At 39.7% G+C, this 23,236-nt stretch overlaps 1 protein-coding gene across 1 annotated transcript in view; it reads left to right on the plus strand.

The window, feature by feature from the left end:
• The window catches only part of LOC113913549 (fatty acid desaturase 2-like protein FADS2B), a 42,225-nt gene that overhangs the window by 12,223 nt on the left and 6,766 nt on the right, over nucleotides 1–23,236 (plus strand). The window contains exons 3-6 of the mRNA XM_027577857.2: nucleotides 6,595–6,792; nucleotides 8,249–8,350; nucleotides 12,886–13,011; nucleotides 16,147–16,207. Of these exons, the coding sequence (XP_027433658.2) occupies nucleotides 6,595–6,792; nucleotides 8,249–8,350; nucleotides 12,886–13,011; nucleotides 16,147–16,207 (487 nt within the window). The remainder of the gene's footprint in view (nucleotides 1–6,594; nucleotides 6,793–8,248; nucleotides 8,351–12,885; nucleotides 13,012–16,146; nucleotides 16,208–23,236) is intronic.

Genomic DNA, 23,236 nt, shown 5'->3' on the forward strand with positions numbered 1-23,236 from the left:
GGGCAGAAGGTATATTGGAGCAAATAATAGCAGAGAACTTCCCTAATGTGAGGAAGGAAACAGGCATCAAAATCCAGGAGGCACAGAGAACCCCTCTCAAAATCAATAATAATAGGTCAACACCCCGACATCTAATAGTAAAACTTACGAGTCTCAGAGACAAAGAGAAAATCCTGAAAGCAGCTCGGGAGAAGAGATATGTAACCTACAATGGTAAAAATATTAGATTGGCAACAGACCTATCCATAGAGACCTGGCAGGCCAGAAAGGACTGGCAAGATATCTTCAGAGCACTAAACGAGAAAAATATGCAGCCAAGAATATTATATCCAGCTAGGCTGTCATTGAAAATAGAAGGAGAGATAAAAAGCTTCCAGAACACACAAAAACTAAAGGAATTTGCAAACACGAAACCAGCCCTCCAAGAAATATTGAAAGGGGTCCTCTAAGCAAAGAGAGAGCCTAAAAGCAGCAAAGATCAGAAAGGAACACAGACAACATACAGTAACAGTCACCTTACAGGCAATACAATGGCACTAAATTCATACCTTTCAATAGTTACCCTGAATGTAAATGGGGTCAATGCCCCAATCAAAAGACACAGGCTATCAGATTGGATTAAAAAACAAGACCCATCCATATGCTGTTTGCAAGAGACTCATTTTAGACCCAAAGACACCCCCAGATTGAAAGTGAGGGGGTGGAAAACCATTTACCATGCTAATGGACACCAAAAGAAAGCTGGGGTGGCAATCCTTATATCAGACAAACTCGATTTTAAAACTAAGACTGTAATAAGAGATGAGGAAGGACACTATATCCTACTTAAAGGGTCTATCCAACAAGAAGATCTAACAATTGTAAATATCTATGCCCCGAACATGGGAGCAGCCAATTATATAAGGCAATTAATAACAAAAGCAAAGAAACACATTGACAACAATACAATAATAGTGGGGGACTTTAACACCCCCCTGACAGAAATGGACAGATCATCTAAGCAAAAGATCAACAAGGAAATAAAGACTTTAAATGACACACTGGACCAAATGGACTTCACAGACATATTCAGAACATTCCATCCCAAAGCAATGGAATACACATTCTTCTCTAGTGCCCATGGAACATTCTCCAGAATTGATCACATCCTAGGTCACAAATCAGGTCTCAACCGGTACCAAAAGATTGGGATCATTCCCTGCATATTTTCAGACCACAATGCCTTGAAAATAGACTCAATCACAAGAGGAAAGTTGGAAAGAACTCAAATACATGGAGGCTAAAGAGCATCCTACTAAAGAATGAATGGGTCAACCAGGAAATTAAAGAAGATTTAAAAAAATTCATGGAAACCAATGAAAATGAAAACACAACTGTCCAAGATCTTTGGGATACAGCAAAGGCAGTCCTGAGAGGAAAGTATATAGCAATACAAGCCTTTCTCAAGAAACAAGAAAGGTCTCAAATACACAATCTAACCCTACACCTAAAGGAGCTGGAGAAAGAACAGCAAATAAAGCCTAAACCCAGCAGGAGAAGAGAAATAATAAAGATCAGAGCAGAAATCAATGAAATAGAAACCAAAAGAACAGTAGAACAGATCAATGAAACTAGGAGCTGGTTCTTTGAAAGAATTAACAAGATTGATAAACCCCTGGCCAGACTGATCAAAAAGAAAAGAGAAATGACCCAAATCAACAAAATCATGAATGAAAGAGGAGAGATCACAACCAACACCAAAGAAATACAAACAATTATAAGAACATATGATGAGCAACTCTATGCCAGCAAATTAGATAACCTGGAAGAAATGGGTGCATTCCTAGAGATGTATCAACTACCAAAACTGAACCAGGAAGAAATAGAAAACCTGAACAGACCGATAACCACTAAGGAAATTGAAGAGTCATCAAAAATCTCCCAAGAAACAACAGCCCAGGGCCAGATGGCTTCCCAGGGGAATTCTATCAGACATTTCAAGAAGAATTAATACCTATTCTCCTGAAACTGTTCCAAAAAATAGAAATGGAAGGAAAACTTCCAAACTCATTTTATGAGGCCACCATTACCTTGATCCCAAAACCAGACAAAGATCCCATCAAAAAGGAGAATTACAGACCAATATCCTTGATGAACATGGATGCAAAAATTCTCACCAAAATCCTAGCCAGTAGGATCCAACAGTACATTAAAAGGATTATTCACCACGACCAAGTGGGATTTATCCCTGGGCTGCAAGGCTGGTTCAACATCCGCAAATCAATCAACGTGATACAATACATTAACAAAAGAAAGAACAAGAATCATATGATCCTCTCAATAGATGCAGAAAAAGCATTTGACAAAGTACAGCATCCTTTCTTGATCAAAGCTCTTCAGAGTATAGGGATAGAGGGTACATACCTCAATATCATAAAAGCCATCTACGAAAAACCTACAGCGAATATCATTCTCAATGGGGAAAAGCTGAAAGCTTTTCCCCTAAGGTCAGGAATGCGGCAGGGATGTCCACTCTCACCACTGCTATTCAACATAGTATTAGAAGTCCTAGCCACAGCAATCAGACAACAAAAAGAAATCAAAGGCATCCAAATCGGCAGAGAGGAAGTCAAACTCTCACTCTTTGCAGATGATATGATACTTTATGTGGAAAACCCAAAAGACTCCACCCCAAAACTGCTAGAACTCATACAGGAATTCAGTCAAGTAGCAGGCTATAAAATCAATGCACAGAAATCAGTGGCATTCCTATACACCAACAACAAGACAGAAGAGAGACAAATCAAGGAGTCGATCCCATTCACAACTGCACCCAAAACCATAAGATACCTAGGAATAAATTTAACCAAAGAGGTAAAGGATCTGTACTCAGAAAACTATAAAATACTCAGGAAAGAAATTGAAGAAGACACAAAGAAATGGAAAAACGTTCCATGCTCATGGATTGGGAGAACCAACATTGTGAAGATGTCAATGCTACCTAGAGCAATCTACACATTCAATGCAATCCCCATCAAAATACCATCCACTTTTTTCAAAGAAATGGAACAAATAATCCTAAAATTTGTATGGAACCAGAAGAGACCCCGAATAGCCAGAGGAATCTTGAAAAAGAAAAGCAAAGCTGGCGGCATCACAATTCCGGACTTCCAGCTCTATTACAAAGCTGTCATCATCAAGACAGTATGGTACTGGCACAAAAACGGACACATCGATCAATGGAACAGAATCGAGAGCCCAGAAATGGACCCTCAACTCTATGGTCAACTTATCTTTGACAAAGCAGGAAAGAATGTCCAGTGGAAAAAAGACAGTCTCTTCAAAAAATGGTGTTGGGAAAATTGGACAGCCACATGCAGAAGAATGAAACTGGACCATTTCCTTACACCACACACAAAAATAGACTCCAAATGGTTGAAAGACCTAAACGTGAGACAGGAGTCCATCCAAATCCTAAAGGAGAATGCAGGCAGCAACCTCTTCGACCTCAGCCGCAGCAACTTCTTCCTAGAAACATCGCCAAAGGCAAGGGAAGCAAGGGCAAAAATGAACTATTGGGACTTCAACAAGATAAAAAGCTTTTGCACAGCAAAAGAAACAGTCCACAAAACCAAAAGACAACCGACAGAATGGGAGAAAATATTTGCAAATGACATATCAGATAAAGGGCTAGTATCCAAAATCTATAAAGAACTTATCCAACTCAACACCCAAAGAACAAATAATCCAATCAAGAAATGGGCAGAAGACATGAACAGACATTTTTCCAAAGAAGACATCCAAATGGCCAACAGGCACATGAAAAAGTGCTCAACATCGCTCGGCATCAGGGAAATCCAAATCAAAACCTCAATGAGATACCATCTCACACCCGTCAGAATGACTAAAATTAACAAGTCAGGGAATGACAGATGTTGGCGGGGATGTGGAGAAAGGGGAACCCTCCTACACTGTTGGTGGGAATGCAAGCTGGTGCAACCCCTCTGGAAAACAGTATGGAGGTTCCTCAAACAGTTGAAATTAGAGCTACCATCCGATCCAGCAATTGCACTACTGGGTATTTACCCCAAAGATACAAATGTAGGGACCCGAAGGGGTACGTGCAGCCCAATGTTTATAGCAGCAATGTCCACAAGAGCCAAACTGTGGAAAGAGCCAAGATGTCCATCGACAGATGAATGGATAAAGAAGAAGTGGTATATATACACAATGGAATATTATGCAGCCATCAAAAGGAATGAGATCTTGCCATTTGCAATGACGTGGATGGAACTGGAGGGTGTTATGCTGAGTGAAATAAGTCAATCAGAGAAAGACATGTATCATATGACCTCACTGATATGAGGAATTCTTAATCTCAGGAACAAACTGAGGGTTGCTGGAGTCGGGGGTGGGTGGGAGGGATGGGGTGGCTGGGTGTTAGACACTGGGGAGGGTATGTGCTACGGTGAGCGCTGTGAATTGTGTAAGACTGTTGAATCGCAGATCTGTACTTCTGAAACAAATAACGCAACATATTTTAAGAAAAAAGGAAAAGAAGAAGATAGCAGGAGAGGAAGAATGAAGGGGAGTAAGTCAGAGGGGGAGACGAACCAGGAGAGATGATGGACTCTGAAAAACAAACTGAGGTTTCTAGAGGGGAGGAGGGTAGGGGGATGGGTTAGCCTGGTGATGGGTATTAAAGAGGGCACATTCTGCGTGGAGCACTGGGTGTTATGAACGAACAATGAATCATGGAACGCTACACCAAAACAAATGATGTAATATATGGTGATTAACATAACAATAAAAAAATTTAAAAAAAAAAAAAGAAATGAGGAGACAAACTTGCCAAGAAACAACAGAATCTGAGGACAAAGAACTGGTTTGGGACGGACCTCGGACAAACACTTATGCTCGCCCCTCAGGTCCACGTGCATCCCGCACAGCTATGTGTCAGGACGCACAACAATGCATTTGAAAGCAAGGGCTCTGAGGCTGCACATTGGAACTCACAGCCCAGCCCTGCCATAGGTTGTATGGGTTCAGGCCAGTTACTAAACCTCTCCATGACTCAGTTTCTCTCTCTCTGTAAAATAGCAACAACAGTAGCACCAACCTCCTAGGAGATATTGGGGGATTATGGAAAGAGTTAAATGCATTTCAAGTTAGCACAGTGTCTGGAACATAGTACATGCTCAATAAATTTTAGATACTATCATTATCATGAACTCAGCGGTGACACCAGCAATTGACAAACCTCCAGATATGTCCCCATCATTTAGAGCAGGAGGCTTTCGGTTTAAAAAGAGAAAATGATGCAGAACTTAATTGTTTTTCCTAAAATTTTCTCAGTGGAAAAGAAAGTCCACTAATGGTTGAGAGCTATAAGACAATCATTCATTATCTAAAGGAGTATTGGTCTGTGGGAGAAAAGGTCTGTTGTAAATTTTCTTTAGTACATCTATAGGGATACACAGATATATTCATATGTGTGTAAAATAACACATATATACTCAGATATATGCATACAGACAATTAGTTTGAGCACAACACTTGTGTCAGGTGGCATAAGTTGAAGTCCTGCATCTGTCACTGACTTGCTGATTTCAGAGCAGTCACTCTTCTGGGCTTGCTGAACTCCTGCTCTGTACAATAAATGGGTTGGAAAAGATGACCAGGATGGAAGGCACTCTAAGAGATGGCCTCTTAAGATTATCCGTGGCTACCAGAATTCCGAAGTTGATAGCAGCTTGAGAAATGAACCTAGGCAGCAGATCTTTTAAAAGTTGAATCAGTGAATTTTGAAATGAAAATGTTTGCTTCTAGAATTTTGTTCATAGTTTTTTCTTCTGATACTGCAAATGTCTCTCCTTTGGTGTATCTGAACCATCCTGGTCTCTTTCTCATACCCTGGTCACTATGTCAACTGTCCTGGTTTCAAACCCATTAGTCGTTAAGCTAAAAGATATCTCTTTGCAGACCTTGCACTGATTCTCCAGTCTGATTGGCAAGCTGGTAAACCAATACTAGCCTTGTACATACACACACATGCACGTACACCTGTTACACAAACATGGAACCAGGACCCCCATACAGGGCAACAGACAAACACTAACACCACCAGAGATCCTGTCTTGTTTCTAGGGCTCCATCAAGCAGCTCACAGGAAAGTCATCCTTTGAGCTAATCTAAGTGAACTGTATTTTGCTGTCATAATCTTTAATGAAAGATACCTTCACACATACTAAACTGCTGATGACATAGAAAACACTGTGTAAACTGTACCCCTAAGTATGGGGTATCCATATAGACAATAGCATAATCAGAGATCAATCAACACCTGAAACAATACTCATGGTTTATCACTACTCATCTTTCTCTTCTCCAGAAAAAAAAAAATATATATATATATATATATTATCATAACTTTTTAAAAGGTTTTGTTTGCTCATGGTTTTATGTTTTTAATTTTGCCCAATTAAACATATTAATATCAATAAATTTCTATTCATTAAGATTAAGATATTAATAAGCTAATAAAATAGATTATTCACTGTGTTCATTTGTGTTCCCTGAGGGAACTAATTCCTTCCCTGAATATTTATTTCTCAGTCCCAGTTGGTGGAAGATTTCCAAGAATTGCGAAGAACATTAGAGGCCATGAACATGTTCAAGGCCAACCGGGTGTTCTTCTTCCTTCACTTGGCCCAGATCTTGATTTTGGAGACCCTGGCTTGGCTAATGGTGTGGCATTTTGGCAATGGCTGGCTTGTGACAATATTCATTTCCTTCCTTCTCGTAATTTCCCAGGTAAGCAGGTAGCCTAAGCTCAGGCAGTGGCTTAGGGGGAAGGTTCAAAATGTTTCCTTCTCTCTTTAGACTGGCACCAGCTGCTGCCTGACACTTCCTGGCAAGCTACTCATCAGTGTCTGACACACCTTGCCAGACCCCAGTTCTTTTTTCTGTAAAGTGGGATAACAATTGTTTATGGAAATATTCTGGACTAAACAAGTTAATATGTAAAATGCCTAGCACAGTGACTGGCACATAGGAAATACTCAATTCATGACACATTCTACTTTTCACCCAATTCTCTACATACCAGTTTAGTAACTGAAGTCCTTTGTCAGCCATGTAACACTCACTTTTATCTTGTATTCACCTTCCAACCAACAAAGAGATAGAGGCAAACCAAGAAACAGAATCTCAACTACAGAGAACACACTGACAGTTGTCAGAGAGGAGGGGGGTAAGGGGGTGGGTAAAATAGGTCACGGGAACTAAGGAAGGCACTTGTGATGAACACTATGGGGGTTGTATGCAAGTGTTGAATCACTATATTATACACCTGAACCTAATATTATACTGTATGTTAACTAACTGGAATTTAAATTTTTTTAAAAAAAGAACGTATGGATTCCACCATAAATGATAATCAACTGGCACATAGCAGAACATTTGATAAATCTTTGTTGAATGAAGTATGAATCTCTGATCATGGCCTTCTGTGAGCGCAACACTGTTGTGGACATGACAGGAAATGCACCTGGTTCCTGCCTTTGGGAAGAGTCTTCAAGTGCAGGAGATTGATGTTCAAATTGCTAAACATACTACATGACAAAATGACATTAATGACAAGAAGAGGAACAAGCGTGTGCTGTTGAAGCAGAAAGAGGCATTTAATTCTCATTGGAATATCTAGGGAAGGTTTCGATGTTAATTCCAGAATTTTATGTTAATTTTTTTCTTGAAATGTCAACTTGCTTTTATTGAAAAGCAATTCTTTTGGAAACTGGAAAGGTAACAAACATTTTTTGGTGCTTACCATAAGCCAGGCACTTTGTAGGTATTTAAGTTACCCGATGGTCCATGAGTAAGGTATTATTATCCCTACTTATCATATGAAGAGTTGAGGTTCAGATTGCTGAGTATCTTGCCAAGATCCATGCAATACATACATGGTGAAGAACAGTTGAGAACCCAAATCTGCCTGACTCCAAAGGCCGTACTCTTTCTAATTCTCACTGGAAGATTTTGACAGTGGCAAGGAAAATGTTCTAAGCTGTAAGAACCCCATGGACAAAGGCACACAAGCAGGAAAGAATGCAACATGTGGGAAATAGAAAGTGACTGTGGCTTGGGGTCAGAAGAGATCTCCCACTGTTCCTCTCCAAAGGGCTCCTAATAAAGAAGCAGGCTTATTTATTAATTTCTTCTTGACCCCCCTCCCCTGCCAACTTCTCTAACAACAACTTCTCTCTTCTAGGGTCAGAGTTCATTTCTGCAGCATGACACGGGACACCTTTCCATGTTTACGAAGTCCAAGTGGAACCACCTGATGCAGAAATTTCTGTTGAGTCATCTCAAGGTACAGGATGTTAGGGGAGTGTGATGCGATTCTCAAACATTTCCTAATGCAGTGGTTTCCAAGTTTGTGCACTCATGTCAGTAAAAAATGTTTGTGTACAAATAAATTTGCAAATAAGTGTAAATATACTAATAATGTAGATACTATATATATGCTAATATGTATATAATGTTATAGCGTATATGTTAAAATGAGGATGTTAAATTTTTCAGAGGAAAGCTTTATTTTTATTTGAGAAGTTCCAATATCTTTTCTTACCCTAATAAACTCTTTGGCCTAATCCCTGGAACCCCATTAAGAAACCACCTCATTGGAGAAGGACTGTGCCCTGTAAAATCACGAATGGGAGTGTTCATAGAAGGAGACTGAACATTTACTGCTGGGAAGCTACAGGAATCCAGCAAGCCTGATTAGTCTTGGAAGGATAGGGTATGAAGAAATAAAGGAAAGCCTGCAGAATAGATAAAAGTGAAGAGAAAGAGAATGGACAAGAAAGTTCAGATGGCACCATTCAAGAGTTGAGGATTGCAAACCCCAGACTTCTGGAAAAAGCAGTGGTTATGATGGTAGTTGATCTTGTCTCCCCTCACAACCCAAACATAAGCTCTAGGAGGGCAGGCACGCTCTCCTATGTGCCACTGCAATGTAGCTAGCAGAGTTCCTGGCGCATATTATGCCTTCAATAGCATTTGTTGAGTGGATGGATGGATGGATGGATGTGTGAACCAAGGTAACAGTACAGGACTGCTAGAAGTGGGTTCTAGCCTGGCTATGATAAGGCTCCCTGTGTGATCTTGACTGAGTCATATTCTATCTCTGGCTTTCAGTGTTCTCATCTCTAATATTAGGACTTAAACTGAATCTCTGCTTTTCTATGACATTCTGGGATTTATTGACTATGTACTCTGGCCCAAAGGGGGAGAGGTGCGTCTAAGGCTTCCACTAAGCTGAATCTTGCATCCGAGCTAGGTCACTTTAGGAAAAACTCATAAGCACTGACTCAGAGTCTATTTGTTTTGCCCTAACACACTGGTTTTATATTGAACTGGAAGATACTTAAAATCACAGTCTTATCAACCCTCTTTCCAGGTGAGAATACTAAGTTTAAGTAGATTAAATAGCAGAGTTGGATCTAGATTCATATTAGAATTATGTCTGTTACTCAAAATGGTTAGAATAAATAATATATTGTCATTTTGCATGACAAGTCTCATTTAACTGGAAAATTCCTGTAGGTACACTGCTCTGCCTTCTATCCACCAGTGCTAGATTGACAAAGTGTTTCTGTATTCACTCAGAAATCTTTACCACAGAATAAAAACAAAGACAGTTTCTTCTGTCCTTGTGAGAATTAGGTAATGGGCTCTCCAATTCTCTCTGTTTTGAGGAAGTCAGAGGAAAAGGGGGACTCATGTGCCCTGGAGATAATTAACAGTTGATGTGGTGCCACTATAGGTAATATTTCAAGCTCCACCCTTGCTGGTCCTTTTAAAAAGTCACTGCTTTCCCATTGGTCCAAATTCTTCCACTGCTCTCTCTCTCCCTCTGTAAATTGTGTTGCCAGAAACAATTTTGCGCTAGTTGAAATGAATATAACCTTGATGATTCATGAACGGAGTAAGTAAATGGGAAATGCTCTAAAGGCAAATTGAGTGTACTCTGCCCTTTTTGCAGGCAAAACCAGTGATTCATGAGAAAAATGAATATAAGCTTCACTCTGTGCAGGAGAGAAAACTATCTGTGAGAAGGAAAGGCAGGCAGGAGGGAGGTAACAAAGAAAATTATAATATAAGCAGCAACACCTTCACCTTCTATGTACATAGCAATTTTAAATTTCAAAACTTGATTTCATGTCAATTTACCCTCCCCCTGGAAAAGCACAGATATTGAGATCTGGGGGGGGGGGATTTTTTTTCACTCACTGCACTAAGTAAATGTGTATGTCTGGTCTTCATAGTATTTGTGCAATAAAAGAGCCCTTCTGAAAGCACACTGCCAAATATCTGCACACATTTTGGACTTCTGTGCAAATCCAAAATCCAAATGGACTCCCTGTAGCATATCTTTCAACTGCCCTCCCCCAACACCCACACAGTTTGAAAACTCTAAGAATCAAGTACGTTACAGGGACAAAGAGACAAAATATTTGATACTAAGACCTACCTTGAAAATCTGGCCTATCCTGTTTCCATGACTACATCTGAAAATAATTTGGAGGGAGGAGTGTGAAGCATGTAATCCTCTTCTTATCTATTTCACAGATGAGGATTTTGCCCAAGGCCACACACATCCAGTAGCAGGGATTTGAATTCAAGCCAAAAAATGCCTGAAGCCAAGGCTTGGATTCCTTAGACAGCACCAGGAAAGGACCTCACTTGGAAATAAGAAATGACTTAGGGTAGTTTCTAGATGGCATTTGGTGTGGGCAGCCTAGCCTATTTGCATGCAGCTGATAATCTTCACTTCCCCATGGATCAGTCTACCCTTTGGCTCCAGTAATTGTGGCTTCCAGACCTGGGGGGGTGAGGGTAGTGCCTGCTGCTTTAGATCACACCCATAATTACTCTGACCACTGTTCTAAAACTTCAGAACCTTGAGCTGTCAAGATCTGCTCCCCGACCTATCATGAATCAAAACTTGTCTCTCCTATTACCAGTTTCCACAGATAGTCATGACTGCAAAGGTACAGTCAGTTGGTGGAAGAGGCCAAAATGTTGGCTCTCAAAAGATTTAATTAACAAAGTGAATCATTGCTTATCACAGTGTCCTTATGTGCTTACTGGTCCCATTGAGGTTGTATGTTTCATAAGTGTGGGAACCCCATTTTATCACATCTGACTTTATATTCCAAATGCTTGGCTCCATGTCTGATGCATGGGATGTACTTCAAAATAAATAATGAATGGGTCAATAAAAGGGCAAATGCACAGCTGTAAGAGTGAGTGGGGGGGTATGCAGTTTGATGGGAGAAGTGCAGAGTGCAGTGGAGCCCCAGAAGGGGGAATAAAAATTGATGAATACACATTGAGTTTGACATATCATGAGCCATCCAAAAGGAAATATTTGGAAAATGACTGCCCTTTCAAACATGAGGTTCAGGGGAGAGATCTGGGATGGAGGAAGAGAGGTTTCACTAATGGATGGTAGGGAGTGGGTTAGAGGTGAAAAGAGAATATCTCTCCTGATGGATAGGGTTGGGAGGAGTTTGCTAAGAGAGGACTCTGCAAAAGGACCACGGAAAGACAAGGTTAACACTTGCAGATTTTCAAACATGCCCAACCCCCTCTACAGCAGATATCAGTGTCTAGACCAGCATAGTCCAACAGAAATATAAGGCAAGCCCCATTAAAATGACATAAATCATTTTAAATTTTCTAATAGCCAAATTTTAAAAGGTACCTTTATTACCCATATATATATATATATATTCAAAATATTTTCATTTCAACATCTAATCAACAGAAAAATCATTAATATGTATTTTACACTCCTTTTTTCATCCTGAGTCTCAAAATCTAGTATTATACACATACAGCCCATCTTAATTTGACCAGTCATATTTCAAATGCTCAACAACCAGCATGTGGCTCGTGGCTACTGTATTGAACAGTGAAGATCTAAAATACATATAGCCAGTTACTGAGAGAGGTCAAATATGCAATAAAAACACAAATGCTCTTCATTCTTCTGTAGTGATTAATGTAGTAGGGGAAAAGAGGAGAAATTTGGTATCTCAATATGCCAACATTACACATACATCATCTCATGTCTCCACAAACAACTCACGAAGGTACTTGTCATTATATTACATTTACTGAAGATGGAATAGAGCCTCAAAGAGGGTGAAATTTACCGAAACCACACAATAGTATTTATACATCCAGGATATGAAACCACATCAATGTACTCCCAAATCTTAGCTCTCTTAAAACCTTCAGACTGTCATTGAGAGAGAGAAAATCACAAACAACCTAATCAGAGATGATTTGAGCTTGGCATCAATTCAAATATTTTTATTCTAATTTATTTTTATATGAGAGCATTGAAGCCTGAACATCCAATGATCTGAGCCAAGCCCCCCTAAGAAATCATTTCAGATCCATGATTCTTTGAAATACTCATTGAAGTAGGATTCCTAGCACCATTGTTCCCCCAGAGCTAATTAAAATTTAAGAGCTGAGTTTTCTTTATTTGTAAAATAAGAATACTCTTTGCCCTATCCACCTTTAGAATTTTTTTAAATGAGGACCCCCCTCCAAAGAAAGGGAGATGGAAAAACATCTCATTGCAACAGGTTTTTATGAAATTTCATGATCAGGAATTGCATTAGTCTGAATTTGTGTTCCTGGATCACATAATTATTTGTTTGTGGGTTTTGAAAGCCTTTGTCCAATGAGTCATTCTGTGACCCAGGAGCAAGTTCAAGAAGCTCAGATATCTTACTCTGACTTTAGAGATGCATGTAGAAAACTCTGACAGAGAAGGACATTTCAGAAGAGAAATCTCGCCACTAATGAACCCTCTTTTCTCCTCAGGGCCTATCAACAAAATGGTGGAATTACCAACACTTCCAACATCATGTAAAACCAAACATCTACCCCAAAGACCCAGATATTAATGTGGGCCCACTTTTCCTGGTTGGAGATTTACAACCTGTCAAGGTATGTTTAGAATTCCCGAGCACATGAGAAATGTTCCTGGAAGTGGTTCCTGGAAACATCTATGGTCTCGTCCAGGAAAAATTAAGTAGGAGGTTCCCATTTCAAGCACATTCTCAGACCATGTCTCTTTTAAGTCCAGGACACAAACATGAAATAACCGAATCTGGGGTTGTTTGAATAGAAGGAGATGTAGAGCATGTGATTCTATGACCTTAAAGGACATCCAGCCAACCTCCTACAACAGGAAATATGATAACCCATATCATCCTGCTTGAGCAATCCCGGTGACAGATCCCTGTTCAATTGCCATCACTACCTCTGAGGAAACACAAGATGTTAGATAGTGAAACCAGATGACTAAGGTTGACAATGATTCTCCAAAGTTTAATGAGGACATGGAGACATTCATTCAGAAAAAACATGTCAGTACATTCAGTAAGCATTAAATCACAAATACCTGAACAACTAGTTATCTCACCTAATTCTAGCTCAGTTAGAAAAAGCTATGCTGATATTTTTAGTTCATGTTTATTTGGTTCATTTATACATGAACCACAGGCCAAATACTTTGTAGGACACTGAGAGATCTCACCTCTAATTTGGACTTCTTAAACAATAGAAAAAGGAGGGGAAAAGTCAATTCCAGAATTTCTCAGTTGCTGGGTTTTTTTGTAACCTCAACTTAAAATCATCATGTGAAGGACTTTACCAAATTTTTTAGGAGAAAGTCTTACTTCAACAAAGAGGTACAAGGATAATCACAGAAAGGTATTTCTCCTCCAAGGGAAATGATAGATCCTGGTACTTAGAAAGAGGCTGCTATTTCCTAAAAGAATTTAGGAGTTTTATTAAAATAAAAGAGTATAGCTCTGTCAGTTTCTGCCTGCACTTGGCGCCACATAAACCAAAAATTGTGCAGCTTTTTGAAAATAAGTTTTCTCAGCTTTGGAAGACCCAACCTTCTCCAGCTGAATTAAGAACCAGTCTCTTGACTGGATTAAAAAAAAAAAAGTCTTTGGCTGTGATCATGAATTGGTTGCTTTTGACAAATGGCTCCACAATCAAGTTGGACCTCTCTGATGGTTGTGGACTCCTATCACCAAAATTGTGACACTGATTTCTCTAATCATCCCCACAGAGCGAGGATTTGTCTTACTGACTTTTATGAAGCAGGCAGACCCTCTCCAGAAGTACCTTCTTTAGGGCTATGTTCAATACATATGCTACCTCTTTACAAATGATGGAGGTCACCTCTCCAAGTTTTACAGCTGTTCTTGGGACACGTCCCTAGACCTTAGGGTTCTATGTGATATAGTTTCACAGTTACTGTCCAAAGCTTTGCTTAAAATTATTTAAACTCTAAAATTCAGTTATCTTACATAAAAAATGATTCTGAAGAGCCCTGAACTTTCCCTTCCTTCTCATTTTACTGCCAACCTTTCTACCTATGCTCATGTTCTGGAAGATGTAGAGCCCTCCTTTGGAATGATACTCAAAGTCAGTCCTCCATCTAGGTGTGCCATCTCCCAGGAATTTTCCACCTGCTCTTTTTTCCATGTTTCCCACTACTTAAATATCTGGAGGTTTGGGAATAACTGCAAATAGCTCTTATTATATCATCACCGTGATATTTCTTTTTATCTATGACAGTAAGAAAAGAAAGAGTCAACCCTGCTATCCAAATAGGAAAAGAAGTCTATATGTAAGAGGGAAGGTATCAACAGAATGGGGGAGAGAAGAAATCAAATGCTGCCCATAGTGTTGTGACCAAGTGAACTATAGTAAAAATATAGAAATATAAATTTTCATTTATTCATTCATTCTTTCAGCTAAAGATTTATTGTATGTCTACTAGGTATTGGAGATATAATCATTACCTCTGAGCCTCCCCTTGGGGTATTTGCTGCCCTTGTGTGCTGAGCACAGACTAAATTAACTAAGGAGACTCCTAGAAAATGAATCAAATTCCCAGTATTAAGATTATATGTAGGGGTGCCTGGGTAGCTCAGTTGGTTAAGCATCTGACTCTTGATTTTGGATCATGATCTCAAAGTTGTGAGATCAAGCCCCACTTCAGCTCTGCACTGGGCATGGAACCTGCTTAAGATTCTCCCTCTCCCTCTAACTGCCCCTCCCTCCCCCCTAAAAAGATATATATAATATCATTATGCCTTAGAAATAGTAAATCACAGGGGTGCCTGGGTGGCTCAGTTGGTTAAGCGACTGCCTTCAGCTCAGGTCATGATCCTGGAGTCCCTGGATCGGGTCCCGCATCGGACTCCCTGCTCAGCAGGGAGTCTGCTTCTCCCTCTGACCCTCCCCCCTCTCATGTGGTCTCTCTCTCTCTCATTCTCTCTCTTTCAAAAATATATTTTAAAAATCTTAAAAAAAATAGTAAATCACAGTGTGAGATCCATGATAAGAACATAAAGGAGAGAAGATGGGAGAGATAAGAGGGGCCATGCCTGTATCTTTTTTTTTTAAAGATTTTATTTATTTATCTGAGAGAGAGAGAGAATGAGAGATAGAGAGCACGAGAGGGAAGAGGGTCAGAGGGAGAAGCAGACTCCCCGCTGAGCAGGGAGCCAGACGTGGGACTCGATCCCGGGACTCCAGGATCATGACCTGAGCCGAAGGCAGTCGCCCAACCAACTGAGCCACCCAGGTGCCCCGCCATGCCTATATCTTTTACCACATGATCATTTGATAAATATCTGTTGGATGAATGGATGGAGATGGAGACTGGGCTTCAAGCAGAATTCTAAACACCACAGTTAAGATGAGCTAGGAAAACTCAGCAGAAATATCTCTTTTGATCACCACTCCACTCCATATAAGTACAAAAAGTTTCAAAATGGCTTCCATAGGGAATTTTTTTTTTTAATCACCATCCCCATAGTCAAATGCGAGAATTACCCACATTTAATTAAAGCAAAAAGATGCCTCAGTATTTCCTCTTATTACAGTTCTGGTTCTTTTAGTGCCTCAAATTTGACAGCCAACAAACTCTGACCAGATGGCTCTTTCTATAGAGATTTTAGACACACACACACAAACACACACACAGCATTGTCCTTAAGTGTAATGACCAGAAGTCTTGTCTCTTATTTTAGTTTTATTTCTCTCTCCATTCAGTATGGTAAGAAGAAAATCAAATACATCGACTATGAAAAGCAGCACCTGTATTTCTACATGGGTGAGTTTCCAAGTGGCTCCAAGCCACATTCTTTATCATCCCATCAAGTCAAGCCAGATGGCATGTTTGCAGTGCTCTCACAGAGAGACCAGCCCATGTCTTCTTGTGACTGGGAAAAGCAGCATGTCTTATTTTAGGCTTCCTGGAGCAAAACTCTGAAAAGGAAAATGGAAAAGCAAATAGACATTTTTAATGTGCATCTCATGAGATGCTTCAAGAGAGATGGAAGTCACAATGCCAATCAAGGGATCTTGCATCTGGGACTCTTGTCTTTGAAAGGCTCACCACCTTTCAAGAAGAAAAGAATAGTGGTATTTGGATAGGGAAGAAAAAGAGATAAGAAAAGAATGCCAGAGGATTGACAGTGTGAAGCCAGAAAATGTAGTCTCGGGAATAAAAGGCACCTGTAAAGCTTCTGCGTGAAAGAGAGATGGCTACTCCCATGGCCTACCTACAGCTGCAGAAGATATTTTGGTGGACAGAGACATGTAGATACATGTCAGTATATATTTTACTTTTAAGGTAGTAATTAAAATGGCCCAAGCAGCAAAATTTATTAATAGTCTACTACAAACAGCCTAAAATTAGCATGATTTTTTTTTTTACAGAAAGCCAATATTTGAACAATCAACTGTAAAGATGCTTTAAAACACACAAAAAAACCTTCCAACTTTCAAAGTGTATTTTGTAAGATAAAGGGTTTTTAATTTCTAAGCTGGTATCATTGACATCAAAAAGCTCTCAAGAAGAGCATAGCTGTTAAGATATAGAACTTTGTTCAGTTTCTCAGTGGAGAACAGTTGGCATTTCTATTCAACGTTTGAAGTTCAATAATCCTGCAAATGTTTAAACTCCCACCTCATAAACACAAGTCACTGGAAATTCTTTATGATAGTTGCACCCAATATAAGTGAAAATCACATGTATGTACAAATATATATATATAATAAATCTGAATATGGGTTCAAGCTTGAAAGACAATAGGCAGCTAAATAATTCTGATACTGATAAAAATATCATAAGCAAAAATGTTTTGTTGTTGTTGTTGTTTTTAGTTTCAGAGGTAGAATTTAGTGATTCATCAGTTGCATATAACACCCAGTGCTCATTATATCAAGTGCCCTCCTTAATGCCCATCACCCAAATACCCCTTCCCCACACCACCTCCCCTCCAGCAACCTTCAGTTTGTTTCCTAGAGTTCAGCATCTCTTATGGTTTGCCTCCCTCCCAATTTTCATCTTACTGTATTTTTTCTTCCCTTCCTTTATGTTCATCTGTTTTGTTTCTTAAATTTGACATATGAGTGAAATCATATGGTATTTCTCTTTCTCTGACTGACTTATTTAACTTAGCATAATATCTCTAGTTCCATCCTTGTCATTGCAAATTGCAAGAGTTCATTCATTTTGTTGGCTGAGTAATATTCCATTCCATTGTGTATATATACCATATCTTCTTTATCCATTCATCTGTCAATGGACATCTGGGCCCTTTCCATAGTTTGGCTATTGTGGACATTGCTGCTATAAACATTGGGGTGCAGGTGCCCCTTCGGATCACTACATTTGTATCTTTGGGGTAAATACCTAGTAGTGCAATTGTTGGATCACAGGGTAGATCTATTTTTAACTTCTTGGGGAACCTCCATACTGTTTTCCAGAGTGGCTATACCAGCTTGCACTCCCACCAACAGTATAAGAGGGTTCCCCTTTTTCTGCATCCTTGCCAACATCTGTTGTTTCCTGACTTAATTTTAGCCATTCTGACTGGTGTGAGGTGGCATCTCATTGAGGTTTTGATTTGGATTTCCCTTATGCTGAGCGATGTGGAACATTTTTTCATGTGTCTGTTGGCCATTTGGATGTCTTCTTTGGAAAAATGTCTGTTCATGTCTTCTGCCCATTTCTTGACTGGATTGTTTGTTTTTTGGGTCTTGAGTTTGATAAGTTCTTTATGGATCTTTGATACCAGCCCTTTATATGATTGTCATTTGCAAATATCTTCTCCCATTCTGTAGGTTGTCTTTTAGTTTTGTTGACTATTTCCTTTGCTGTGCAAAAGTGTCTCATTTTGATGAAGTCCCAATAGTTCATTTTTGCCTTGTTTCCCTTGCCTTTGGAGACGTGACTAGCAAGAAGTTGCTGCAGCCAAGGTGGAAGTAGTTGCTGCCTGTGTTCTCCCCTAGGATTTTGATTGATTCTTGTCTCATATTTAGGTCTTTCATCCATTTTGAGTTTATTCTTGTGTTTGGTGTAAGAAAGTGGTCCAGTTTCATTCTTCTACATGTGACTATCCAATTTTCCTGGCACAATTTATTGAAGAGGCTGCCCTTTTTCCATTGGATATTCTTTCCTGCTTTGTCAAAGATTAGTTGACCACAGAGTTGAAGGTCCACTTCAGGGTTCTCTATTCTGTTCTATGATCTATGTGTCTGTTTGGGGGCCAGTATCATACTGTCTTGAGGATTATAGTTTTGTAATAAAGTTTGAAGTCCAGAATTGTGATGCCTCCAGCTTTGGTTTTCTATTTCAACATTCCCCTGGCGATTTGCGCTCTTTTCTGGTTCCATACAAATTTTAGGATTATTTGTTCCAGATTTATGAAAAATGCTGATGGTATTTTGATAGGGATTGCATTGAATGTGTAGATTGCTCTGGGAAGCATAGACATTTTAACAATATTTGTTCTTCCAATCCATGAGCATGGAATGTTTTTCCATTTCTTTGTGTCTTCCTCAATTTCTTTCATATGCGTTCTATAGTTTTCAGAGTACAGATCCTTTGCCTCTTTGGTTAGGTTTATCCCTAGGTATCTTATGGGTTTTGCTGCAATTGTAAAAAGAATTGACTTCTTGATTTCAATCACAAGAAAAGATTTGGAAGGAACACAAATACATGGAGGTTAAAGAGCATCCTACTAAAGAATGAATGGGTCAACCAGAAAATTAAAGATGAATTTAAAAAATACATGGAAACAAATGAAAATGAAAACACAACAGTTCAGAACCTTTGAGATACAGCAAAGGTGGTCCTAAGAGGGAAGTATATAGTAATACAAGCCTTTCTCAACAAACAAGAAAGGTCTCAAATACACAACCTAACCTCACACCTGAAGGAGCCAGAAAAAGAACATCAAATAAAGCCCAAATCCGGCAGGAGAAGAGAAATAATAAAAATTAAAGCGGAAATCAACCAAATCAGCAAAGAAGAAGTCAAACTCTCACTCTTTGCAGATGATATGATACTTTATGTGGAAAACCCAAAAGACTCCACCCCAAAACTGCTAGAACTCATACAGGAATTCAGTAAAGTGGCAGGATATAAAATCAATGCACAGAAATCAGTGGCATTCCAATACACCAACAACAAGACAGAAGAAAGAGAAATTAAATCCATGCTCATGGATTGGAAGAAAAAATATTGTGAAGATGTCAATGCTACCTAGAGCAATCTACACATTTAATGCAATCCCTATCAAAATACCATCCACTTTTTTCAAAGAAATGGAACAAATAATCCTAAAATTTGTATGGAACCAGAAAAGACCCCGAATAGCCAGAGGAATGTTGAAAAAGAAAAGCAAAGCTGGAGGCATCACAATTCCAGACTTCTAGCTCTATTACAAAGCTGTCATCATCAAGACAGTATGGTACTGGCACAAAAACAGACACATCGATCAATGGAACATAGTAGAGAACCCAGAAATGAACCCTCAACTCTATGGTCAACTAATCTTTGACAAACCAGGAAAGAATGTCCATGGAAAAAAGACAGTCTCTTCAACAAATGGTGTTGGAAAAATTGGACAGCCACATGCAGAAGAATGAAACCGGACCATTGCCTTACACCACACACAAAAATTGACTCAAAATGGTTGAAAGACCTAAATGTAAGACAGGAGTCCATCAAAATCCTAAAGGAGAACACAGGCAGCAACCTCTTCGACCTCAGCCGCAGCAACTTCTTCCTAGAAACATCGCCAAAGGCAAGGGAAGCAAGGGCAAAGATGAACTATTGGGATTTCATCAAGATAAAAAGCTTTTGCACAGCAAAAGAAACAGTCCACAAAACCAAAATACAACCGACAGAATGGGAGAAGATATTTGCAAATGACATATCAGATAAAGGGCTAGTATCCAAAATCTATAAAGAACTTATCCAACTCAACACCCAAAGAACAAATAATCCAATCAAGAAATGGGCAGAAGCCATGAACAGACATTTTTCCAAAGAAGACATCCAAATGGCCAACAGACACATGAAAAAGTGCTCAACATCTCTCGGCATCAGGGAAATCCAAATCAAAACCTCAATGAGATACCACTTCACACCAGTCAGAATGTCTAAAATTAACAAGTCAGGAAATGACAGATGTTGGTGGGGATGCGGAGAAAGGGGAACCCTCCTACACTGTCGGTGGGAATGCAAGCTGGTGCAGCCACTCTGGAAAACACTATTGAGGTTCCCCAAAAAGTTGAAAATAGAGCTACCACACAACCCAGCAATTGCACTACTGGGTATTTACCACAAAGATACAAATGTAGCAATCTGAAGGGGTACATGCACCCCGATGTTTATAGCAGCAATGTCCACAATAGCCAAACTATGGAAAGAACCAAGATGTCCATCGACAGATGAATGGATAAAGAAGATAAACAATGGAATATTACGCAGCCATCAAAAGGAATGAAGTCTTGCAATTTGCAATGACGTGGATGTAACTGGAGGGTATTATGCTGAGTGAAGTAAGTCAATTAGATAAAGACATGTATCATATGATCTCACTGATATGAGGAATTCTTAATCTCAGGAAACAAATTGAAGGTTGCTGGAGTGGTGGGGGTGGGAGGCATGGGGTCACTGGGTGATAGACATTGGGGAGGGTATGTGCTATGGTGAGCGCTGTGAATTGTCTAAGACTGTTGAATCACAGACCTGTACCTCTGAAACAAATAATACATTATATGTTAAAAAAAAAAAAAAAAGAAGAAGAAGACAGCAGGAAGGGAAAAATGAAGGGGCGGAAATTGGAGGGGGAGATGAACCATGAGAGACTATGGACTCTGAAATAAACTGAGGGTTCTAGAGGGGAGGGGGTGGGGGGATGGGTTAGCCTGGCGATGAGTATTAAAGAGGGCACGTACTGAATGGAGCACAGGGTGTTATACACAAACAATGAATCATGGAACACTACATCAAAAACTAATGATGTAATGTATGGTGATCAACATAACATGATAAAATTTTAAAAATGCACACAAAAAAAGATTAAAGCAGAAATCAATGATATATAAATCAAAAAAAAAAAAAAAACAGAACAGATCAACAAAACTAGAAGCTGCTTCTTTGAAAGAATTAAAAATGCTTTCTTCTTAACCAAAATCAAATTCATGGCAATTCACAAAGAAAGTTTTCATGGAACCCTAAAATACGGTCATCTAAAAAATGCTTACACATTTGAGAAATAAGACAAAATCAGGGAAGGTCCCAAATATTTCCTGTAGATCAGTGTCCTCTACCAGAAAAATGTTGTCCCAGTGGGACTTAGACAAAAATGTCTGAAGACATTTTTGGTTAACACAATGGAGGGGAAGGGATTGGGCTGGTACCCAGTAGGTAGAAGCCAGTGGTTCTGTTAAACCCCCTACAATACACAGGACAGCCCTTAACAACAAGCAGTTACCAGGCCCAAAATGCCAACATTGCTGGGATTGAGAGACTCTGTTGCAGATTATCTGATTTGCCCAAATGTTGGGCACCAGTAGTCATCTGTAACATGCCTGACCAGGATGGCCTGTGGGCCCATTTTTTGAGGTATGGGGGTCAATCCCCACTGCTGCCCCTTCCACTGCTGGAATTCTGCAGCCCCTTCCTATGATAGTCACCTTCTCCTTCTCCTGCACGACCAAAAAGAGGAATGAGGATATCAGTGCCCCACTTTGAAAGGTAGCTCATCTCCAGCCTAACCAGAGGTGTGTTCATATAAGAAAAAAGCTGTTGGAATTTCTTTGCTGAGCCTTCTTCCCTGTCTGTAGTGCTGCAATATGACCTTAGCTTATGAGCAATAAAGGGATGGTGTGGATTCACTGCAGAATGCCCATCTCACAGAACTCTGCCCTTGGGAGCTGTTTCATTGTGTCCTTTTCCTTCAATTGCCAACTTAGCATCTCAGGTACAAGTACGTCATGCTCAAACTGTCAAAGAGAAACAGAGCTGGAATTTTTTAAAGGTGACAGGACAAATTTTATTCAGGCTTCTGTAGTAGGGGAAAAGGACTTCAGTATAAACTGAGCTTAGTTCTGCTAAAACTAAAGGTGGGAGACTTTTTTAAACACTGGGTGTGCTGAGAAAATTACCAAGAGACACTGAGGGGAGGGAAAGTTGGTCAGTGTGATTAGGCCATCTGTGTCTGCTACCTGGTGCTTATGAAAGTTAGGATCCCACTTCCTCCTCCCCACAGAGAGACTGGGAGACAGGGCATATCCTGGACAATTATATTCAAAGGAATGACTCCCAGGTCCTTGAGAAAGATATTTCTGGGTTGTAGGAGATCCATTTCAAAGAGACAGAGAAAGGATTTTACAATTGTAGGTTTTCTAACAGAAATACTCTAAGAAAAGGAAGGTCTGAGACCTATAGTCAGTTTTGGCAGTATTGAACTTTCTCAGGCAGACCTCTAAGGGTCTGGGGTCATCCCAAAGTTGTGGCCTTGAGCTGTTAGAAACTCTGCTCCTGTTGTACTAGTCTCTCAGTGTGGGGTATAGACAAAATTATTTGTGCTAAGAGTTTGTAGAGTTTGAGAGTCTGGAGGCCAACAGTGAGACCTAGTTGAAAAAGAAGGCTCTAACTAAAGTCTGGTCAAGGACAGAGTTGTCAAAACTCAGAGGGACTCCATTAGACACCTTTGTACTCTAGGCAGCTTCACTGGTCCTGGCGGAGAAGCAGGTAAATAACCAACTGGTCAGAAAATGAGTATTGCTTCTGTATTTCTACCACCTTGACATATTGTGACAGGGCCCAATCCTAAGG

The sequence above is a fragment of the Zalophus californianus genome, chromosome 11 (assembly GCF_009762305.2).
Source record: "Zalophus californianus isolate mZalCal1 chromosome 11, mZalCal1.pri.v2, whole genome shotgun sequence".
In the NCBI taxonomy this organism is placed as follows: domain Eukaryota; kingdom Metazoa; phylum Chordata; class Mammalia; order Carnivora; family Otariidae; genus Zalophus; species Zalophus californianus.